The sequence below is a fragment of the Juglans regia genome, chromosome 4 (assembly GCF_001411555.2).
Source record: "Juglans regia cultivar Chandler chromosome 4, Walnut 2.0, whole genome shotgun sequence".
NCBI classification, from domain to species: Eukaryota; Viridiplantae; Streptophyta; class Magnoliopsida; order Fagales; family Juglandaceae; genus Juglans; species Juglans regia.
Genome location: NC_049904.1, coordinates 28,686,284 through 28,695,401, shown reverse-complemented (window position 1 = coordinate 28,695,401; position 9,118 = coordinate 28,686,284). Strand labels below are relative to the sequence as shown.

Below are 9,118 nucleotides of genomic sequence, written 5' to 3'. Positions count from 1 at the left end.
AGATTAGAATCGACATGGAGGAAACGCCAAATTGATACAAATCCATTAAAATCAAAGATGAAAAAACTCGAAATTGAAATCTAAAATTAAAATAGACCAAAACCCATGTCTACAAACTAGAAGAAAAGCCAACCAAGCTCCACAATTGAAAAATTAATTATAAATCAAAACATAGCCACAAAGAAATAGAACTCAAAATTGAACTCCCAAATCTAAAATCAACCAAAACCTAGATAATATAATTGGGAAAAAACCCAAAACCACCCACCAAAACAAATAAGCCAATCACACAAGCGCATCCCAGGGAGTCAAGGACCAGTCTTCACAACAGACAAGACGAAGAAGAAATTATTGAGAGAGAGAGAGAGAGGAAAGATAGAGCTCAATCGATTACACAGAGAGGGAGGAAAGCCTTCATCTTTACAAGTTCAAGCTTGGGGGCAAATGATCTGGGATTCAGGCTCCTTTTTCCCTCTCTCTTCGACTTGTTCTTTCTTCAAATGGTGTGCTTTACTCTCAAGATTCAAGTTCATATAATGGAAAAGCTTAAGGCTACCTAGTTTTGGAATCCACATTAACTATGCAGAGATCTATGATTTTCCTTTTCTTTTGGTTTTCTTTGGCTTCTGAAATCTGAATTCTTCTCCCTTCTCGTTTCGTCTATGTTATCTTCTTCTTCTTCTTTTTGGCTGACGTAGCATGCCGATTTCCCCACGATTTCGCATGTTGGTTGTCTATAGCAAAATTGTATTACTAAACTACCCTTATAAATTGCAAAATTGATAATATATAAAGTAGGGCTACAGACAGACACAAGTTTGTGCCTACCCACGAATCCCACTAACGTGGCAAAATGCCATGTCAACAATTATATATTAAAAACAAAAAGAAGGGGGAAAAAGCAACGAGCGGGAAGAAGCTTTGTTCATTCAAGCTTGGAAGGAGAAAACACAGCGGCAAACACCATTTCGTTTTCTTCCTCGGCGTCAGATCTCTCGCCATTTGGTTCAGATTTCTTCAATTGAACACAAACTGAACAAACATATTTGTTTTTTTTCTTGTGGAGGACCTTGAATTGACTTCCAATAGGACCCAACTTGCAAAAGACATAGCTCATTGTCTCAAGCCAATTTAACAAGATAATTACAAGTACAATTAACTTCATATACTGTCAAAACAGGAAAAATAGTTCATTTCATGTGGCTAGTAAGAGAGGAAGAAAGGTTAACAAGCATTTGTGAAAAGACAAGCATCTTACCAAACAAACATCTATGAAAAGACAACAATACAAAAGGAAAACAAAAAAAAAAAGGTAGGGAACTCTTTCTTCCAAATTAGTAGTTATGCATCGCACAACTTAATCTGAATTGCGAATCAGTATCTAGGATGGCGTCACACAGCTTTGTTGCGTTAGGGTTAGGGTTGGGAATGGGTGTCGCACACAAATAGAAAATGCACCGTTTGAAGAAACTTATACAATTTTGGCTAGTTTTTAAACGTACCGTTTTGTTTACTTCAAAACAGTGTATTTGCCTCCACGTAAGATGTTGTTTGTGGACATACATGAGTCTATGCCTAGGTTTAGAATTTTTCTAATATAAAAAATGATTTATATACAATATTTCTTACAATACTTTACATAACTATGTTTTAAATGATAGATATTTTTATAAAATATCTTATAAAATTAACATCATCTTACAAAAATATCATTATTTTATAATATTATTGTACAATATATTATATAATATGTTGCGTATATATTATTACTCTTCCAATATATATACGTTTCCTTTATGCTTCAGTCTCTCTACTCTCTCTAGCTTCCATTGGCTTTTTTTAACCCGATCCCTTGCCCGATGTTCGAGCCCTAACATTCTCGGATTTTCTTGAGTAAATGACGAACCGCCGCGAAAGTTCTCCGATTTGAGCCCAAACATCGCACATCATAGCAAGTAAATTTAATATGAGAGTTAAATAAATTACATGCACAAAAAAAGATAAAAATCCGAACCAAAAAAATGACAGAGCTCGATCTGTCCAAGAAAGTAGCCGATAGATATCTGAAGCGAGAAGTCCTTGGCGAAGGTACCTATGGAGTTGTGTACAAAGCCATTGATACCAAGGTAATTATTTCTTCTTGTAGTTGCTTTTTTCTTTTAACAATTTCCTTTTGGGTTGGGGAAAATGAGTGCTTGAGAATTGTCTATATAGAAGAATTTCAGTTGGATGGACCCTTTTTTACGGAATGTGAGTGTGGAATTGAGTAAATTTTACTGCGATTCTTTTTTTCTAATTTTCAATTGAATTCATGGTGAATAATAGGGATGATTCGTTTGAAACTATAACCTTTTGTGTGCAGACAGGACAGAAAGTCGCAATTAAGAAAATCCGGCTTGGGAGGCAAAAGGAAGGGGTGAATTTTACGGCACTTAGAGAAATCAAGCTCCTTAAAGAGCTTAAAGATCCGAATATAATTGAGTTAATTGATGCGTTCCCCCATAAGGGTAACTTGCACCTTGTGTTCGAGTTCATGGAGACAGACCTTGAAGCTGTTATTCGTGACCGAAATATATTTCTTTCACCGGCTGACATAAAATCATACCTTCAGATGACACTTAAAGGACTTGCATTTTGCCACAAGAAATGGGTTTTACATAGGTAGTATTTGTGACAGTTAGCTAATTTGAAAGGTTGTTAACTGCTCGGCAGGATTTGTCTCACATGTCTGGTACTTGTGATTGACAGGGATATGAAGCCAAACAACTTATTAATCGGATCAAATGGACAGCTCAAACTTGCAGATTTTGGTTTAGCACGAATATTTGGCAGCCCAGATCGCAAGTTTACTCACCAGGTTTGCTTCTCCTTTTATAATTGCATGGCGATTCATTTAATTGAGGAGAGTTCTAGTATTTGGAGTTCAAGATCTTTGGGGATGAATCTGTGGATAACTCTGTAGGTACTGCTTTTGTTGAAAGAAATCTTATTTGGTGGTGGTTCTTAAGGAATTGAGTTTGTGAAGTTGAGTTTTATTTATGATGTAGATTATGAACTTTACATGTTATCAATAACTGCCCTTTTTCGTTTAACATAAATTGTGTGTCACTAAGGTTGCTAAGAGGAAATTAAACCTTTTTGAGTTGGTACTTTGCTTGGTCATGAGGGATTTCATGCAAGTTTTTATATGGTTATTTGACAGAAAAAAATTGGCATTCGATCATGATTAAGTTTTGTAGAAAGAAAGTAACAAGCAGGAATTACTTTTACTTTCATTTACAACTTTTTCTCCTTATTGTTTCGTTATTGATGATGTGTTGATGGTTGCTTTATTGTATAATTGCTGCTGCTGTTGTAAATACTGTTACTGTTATGTCACTGGTTTATGCAAGCCTGCAAGAAGGAAGGAGCTGATTGTTTGAGAGGTAGGAGGCCCTCTGGCTGGCTTTTATATTTATCTTTCTATCTTCATTGAGAAGTAGTACTCTAATTGAGATATTAGCTGCATTTGATTGCAATCATCTTGTCAACTCTATTTTGGAATATCTGATGACAGTGCTAAAGATTAATTTTCATGATTTTTTTGTATCTTTTTTGCCTTCTAGATAGTTATATCTATTAAATACATCCTATGTCCCCGGATATTTTTACGTTTTGTACCTATCAAAAAAGGATATTTTTGTGATTTACACGTAATGAGAAATATAATTCAAATACAGACTCGTGCTCTAATGGCAGGTCTTTGCTCGATGGTATAGAGCACCTGAGCTGTTGTTTGGTACCAAGCAATACGGTTCGGGGGTGGATGTTTGGGCTGCAGCTTGTATTTTTGCTGAACTTCTCCTGCGTCGTCCTTTGCTGCAGGTGAATTGAAATTGTTATGGTTACTGGTTCTTGTGAGTTGTGGTTTTGATTTTTAGAAATTTGATTTTTGTTTTGAATTTTTACTTTACTAGCTATGCTGTTTGTATTTTTTGCTGCGTCCTTATGGGTGGGGCCTATAGTTTGTAACGGACTTAGTGTCCATTATCTTCTTCTTTCTATTGTAACCTCTAGCTAGGCGATCTTCATATATACTTCCTGTGTACCTGGGCTTTGCCTATTTCTATGAATATAATATCTTTGATTACCTATAAAAAAAAAAAAAAAATTTGCTGCTGTCCATGGTGCTTAGTTTCTTATCTTTTATTTCTGTTTCTATTGTGCTGATTTCTGACTGGCTTTCATTGTATATCTTTATCTTTTTATCTGATGACCACGTGATGTTTTTAATAGTTAGTTTTCTTATTCAGGCTTGCAGTTGCGGCTATTTTTTCTTGGATTCTCCCGAGTCTGGATTTAAGGTTCCTAATTGTTTGGTAAAGTAGGGCTTTAATGACGTAAAATGCTATTCCGTAAATTATATTATCCTTTTGGTAATTGTGTTATCATTGTGAGTGATGATTTATGTGCTTATAAAAATGGATATTTTTATTGAGTTTTGCGTTTGTGTATTGTTAGGCTGTTTTGAACTTCATATTGAAGAAGCTGTTTTATGTGAATTGGGATTTCTTTTTAGAAATAGATGATGTTTAGCTATTACTTTTTAGTCTTCCTCGGTCTCTGAAATATATGGGTACATTTGGGTAAGGAAGATTTTGAGAATGTTTGAAAACATTTTGGAAAGGTTTTGAGATGTGTTTTCTTTTATTTGGCTTTGAAAGTTGATCGCAAAATTTGGTTAAAGTTCTTTTGAATATGATTTGTATTGTGGTTTGTAAAAGTGGGCAGGCAGAGAAAAGTTGTTTGAATATAATTTTTTAGGATTGTTTTGGTTTTTGTACTCTTTATTTTTTTTTATGGAAATCTAGGCAAATGATTGGGTGAAAATGTTCTTGGAGAAATCTTTTTTTTTTTTTTTTTTTAGATTTAAAGATGTTTGGATTGAAATTGGAAACCTTTTATGAAAAATCTTGAAAATTTCCGAAAACGTATTGTAACCAAACATGGCCATCACTTTACCAAATCAGTGGAAAATCTTTTTCATAAGCTGTGAACTTTATCCTTATATCATGTTGTTCATTGTTCTTGTTTTTAATCTGCAAATTTGCTGATAACTTGGCCACAATTAACATGGGGCAGGAGTAAAGAAGGATATGATAAACATGAAGGGACGGAGTGTACTAGGTTAGACAGGATGGTATGAATACATGTAGCCAACCACATTGACTGATAAAGAATTCATGAAGCCTTCTCCACAATCGGTTAGGATTAATTTTTTTTATAAGTAAACGATTGTATTAATATGAATAGACATAGCCCAAGTACACTAGGGAGTATACAAGAGGTAGCACCTATTTAGTAAGAAGAAATGGAAACAAGAAAATCAAGGCCGTTGAAATCCACAGCTTTGGCCCATAGAAATAAAGTTCTAGCAAAAAGTGATGTAAGCTCTTCTAATGAACGCTTCTTGTCTTCAAACATCCGGTCATTACATTCCTGCCATAGGCACCAAAGAATACAAATAGGAACCATCTTTCACACAGCTGTGATTTGTGAAATCCTGTCTAGATTTGTCCAACTGGCCAAAAGCTCAACCACTGTAGCAGGCATAACCCAGGCTAGCTCTAACCTTCTGAATACATCTTCCCATAACGCTCTAGCAACCTCACAATGCAGTAGGAGATGACCCACAGTCTCACCACTTTTTTTGCACATACAACACCTGTCCTCTACAATCAGTTAGGATTAATGCTAGTTGAGTTTGCTGATTTCCTTGACTTATCTAGTGCTCTTTTACTGTTAACATGCACTTTATCTTGCATGACTCAATCTTATCCGCTTCTTTCTATTTCCCACATGAGCCGACTGTAATTGAAGTAGTCATGCTTGCATGTTTTTCTATAGGGTTCAAGTGACATCGATCAATTAGGAAAGATTTTTGCTGCATTTGGGACTCCAAAACCTTCTCAGTGGCCTGATATGCTATACCTCCCCGATTACGTGGAGTATCAACATGTTCCTGCACCCCCTCAACGGTCACTGTTCCCAATGGCTAGTGAAGATGCTTTAGATCTGTTGTCGAAGATGTTTACTTATGATCCCAAAGCTAGAATATCAGTGCAGCAGGCACTTGAGCACCGGTGTGTGGCTATGATAACCATTCAATTAGGAGATATATTGTTTACATCTGGTTCTTTTCTCTCATCTATATTTGCCGATACAGATACTTTTCATCTGCACCACTGGCTACAGATCCAGATAAACTCCCTAGACCTGCACCTAAGCGTGAATCTAGGGTTTCAGACTTTAACTCACATGATGGTCCAACTGTCTTATCGCCTCCAAGAAAGTCCAGGAGAGTGATGCCAGAACGTGAGGGTTTTGAAGGAAATGCCTACCAAGTTGATAAGAATGATGACCATATTGGTGAGATGAGACAGGCAGCTGGTGACAATACAAGCAGGAATGAACCAGTCCCAATGTCGATAGATTTTTCTATTTTTGGAGCAAAACCTCCAAATAGGCCGACAATTAACAGGTAAAGACATCCTATGATATTTCATCATGGTCTTAAACCTCAGTAAGTTACTTAAAGTTCAGTGATTGATAATTCTACTAGAAGATGGACTTTAAAACTTGAAGCAATATTCTTGAAATAAAAATTTTCCTTTTGGAGACTGTATAAAAGCTAAATTTAAACTGTAACTCAACATGGTTATTCATTATGGAGCACATATCTGAGCTTGATTCACAGGTTTCTAGATCTAAGCAGCAGTCAAAATATTGAAGTTTTTGAAAAGGTTTTAGGGATTACCGGAGGCAAAGTCCCTTTTGTTTTATGCTGCTTTGACCCATTTCAGGTCCATTTGAGGGATTTCGACTTTGTAAGAGAACATTCATATAGTACACATAACAAAAAGGGAGCATTCATTCATATATGCAAGGTTAATTGACGTTACTTGATATGGTATGTTAGATTTGTAAAGCTACTTTTATTGTAAAGTAGATCTAACGTATCATATGAAGTTATATCAGTTTGTGGGTTTACTTTTATGGGATCTCTTTGTGGTTGTAGTTGCACTTCTCTTCTCATAATGTGTTTTTATAGAACATCAAAATCTTCCCTCCAAGGTTAACTGAAGAAACCAAATATATTCCCACCATTTTTTGAATTTATAAAACATCAAAAAAATTTCTCCAAGGGTAACTGAAGAAACCAAAAAATAGTACTTACCCAAAACAAGAGCAAAATCACTTTGGGATAGAAGGATCCTGATTTGTTCATGCACCATAATGGGGCTGGGTGGTGGATTTTGTGGTATTTTGAAAGATATTTCTAGAAACCAATGCTAGATTATTTGCTTCTATTTGATTTGGTGATAGATTAATATTTTCAGGTGAATGATGTATAGTTCCGTAAAAAATTCAGTCATGATTCTCGTTGCTAAACATTCTACCTTGAACTAGAAATGACATACTTTTAACTACATAGCAAATCTACACGATGATCTTAATTTTCAAAAAAAAAAACTTTCCCAATATGCTGCATCCTCATATAATTTTCAGATTATCTAAATAAAGTGGGTTCAGCTTCAGTGACTTCAATTCAGACAAAAAAATTAGCTGAGCCAGATTCTGTACAAGCATCTAAGTGTCTTGGGGTGGTTGCTTATTGGTATAATACAATATCTTTATTTGATTCCATCTTTTACTTGATGCCAAGTTAGCACATGCGGAATGTTTTTGGTTTAATTATTATTTTTTGAGTGCTAAATAAACAAGTGAAATATAGACATTAGAATCACCTACCTCAATGAAGTTGAAACACGTAGAATGCATCAGTGCTTGGTATGTTTAGCAAACTTGTACCTAAATGGTAGTCATTATGATTGATCCTTTCTTTGTGCTTCTTATGCAGTGTTGACAGAACACATTTAAAAAGGAAATTAGATCTTGAATTCCAACATCCCGAATAAGAACATTTTATGTCTAGTGTACTCAAATCCAGATTTGGTTATTGTCCAAGGGATGTATTACTGCTGGGCCAACACTATGAGGTATGCTACTAATTCTGAAGGTCGCCTTAATGCTTGCTAGTCTCCATCACATTTCCTTTACCTGCATACAAGCCTTTACCTTCAGCATTCATTTATAAGGAGGAAGCATTTATCTAAGAATTTGAGAATCTTCAGGTTTTGTAGGGGTGAGAAATAACTGTTAAAAGGTGAAAGGGAAGGCAGGAAGTAGTGGCTCCCCTTCCACGTTTGAGGAGAATTTGTATTATAGCCCACGGAATGGAAGAACAACATATCGAAGGGATTCTTTATAGATATTATTTGACTAGAGTTGATGCTTGAGAACTGTAGAATTTGAGTATATTTTTTATTGCACTAAATGAGGAAAGCTCTGTACACAAATTGCGGTTAACTGTTTGTGAACGAGATAATGTGACCTGTGATCTCAATTTGGTTGGAAGAAACTGCTCTATTGACCATCAACATATCTATGGCATTGTTCCTCCTATGCGAGTTAGCCACCCGTTGAAAAAACTTAGCTTGTGAGAACCTCTTGGAGTTTTTTGCATGACTATTGTTTCTTTTAGGCTATTTTGCCAGAAAAACATATGCTTTGTTTAGTTGGAAGAAATAAGATCCCCCATTTTCCTCCCCCTTTTCACCAATCAAACAAAAAATTGGGCTATGAAATTTAGCTCTTACTGCGCATGGTTGAGATCTGCTCACTCTTCAAAACCCAGCGAATTTATTATTATTATTATTATATATGATTTTAACTCTTTTCTTAGCAAGAAAACACCATTATTATCTTCTGCTAAAAGGGATATGATTAGAGGCATTATTGTTTCTGTATCTGTAATGCTCGAGGGTTGTGGTGGATAAGCAAAGACAAAAGGCTACAAACATTGAGAGAAGGCCATGGCAAATTGATTGTCTAGACAGAACTGTGGGGGATTCAGTGAAAGAGATCAAAGATTTACATGTTCCTCAGAAAATTGTTGGCATATCTATCACACGGTCATAAATCCATGTGGCGCCATGTAAACATTAACATTTCTTGAAAAATAACACAAAAAAGGAACGCAACAAAACAAAACAATCTTAAAAAACAATCACTTTTT

At 35.5% G+C, this 9,118-nt stretch overlaps 1 protein-coding gene across 4 annotated transcripts; it reads left to right on the top strand.

The window, feature by feature from the left end:
- The first annotated feature begins 1,794 nt into the window (after positions 1–1,794).
- Positions 1,795–8,480, top strand: LOC109020969 (cyclin-dependent kinase D-3-like). 4 transcript variants are annotated; one of them, XM_019003511.2, is made up of 8 exons: positions 1,795–2,126; positions 2,363–2,661; positions 2,749–2,857; positions 3,739–3,864; positions 5,887–6,122; positions 6,206–6,520; positions 7,901–8,039; positions 8,175–8,480. In XM_019003511.2, the coding sequence occupies exons 1-7, from the start codon at positions 2,022–2,024 to the stop codon at positions 7,956–7,958; spliced, it is 1,248 nt and encodes a 415-aa protein (XP_018859056.1). In that variant the 5' UTR covers positions 1,795–2,021; the 3' UTR covers positions 7,959–8,039; positions 8,175–8,480. The 4 variants fall into 4 exon arrangements, 3 of the variants coding, with proteins under 3 accessions (XP_018859056.1, XP_018859057.1, XP_035545598.1); XM_019003512.2 differs by having other exon boundaries at positions 1,797–2,126; positions 8,184–8,480; XR_004801377.1 differs by having other exon boundaries at positions 1,808–2,126; positions 2,749–3,425.
- The last annotated feature ends 638 nt before the right edge of the window (positions 8,481–9,118 follow it).

Excerpts from the sequence above, each read along its gene's own strand:
- LOC109020969 (XM_019003511.2), top strand. The coding sequence starts at position 2,022 with ATGACAGAGCTCGATCTGTCCAAGAAAGTAGCCGATAGATATCTGAAG. Across the intron at positions 2,127-2,362 it reads ACAAAGCCATTGATACCAAG|ACAGGACAGAAAGTCGCAAT; the intron begins GTAATTATTTCT and ends TTTTGTGTGCAG. Across the intron at positions 2,858-3,738 it reads ATCGCAAGTTTACTCACCAG|GTCTTTGCTCGATGGTATAG; the intron begins GTTTGCTTCTCC and ends CTCTAATGGCAG.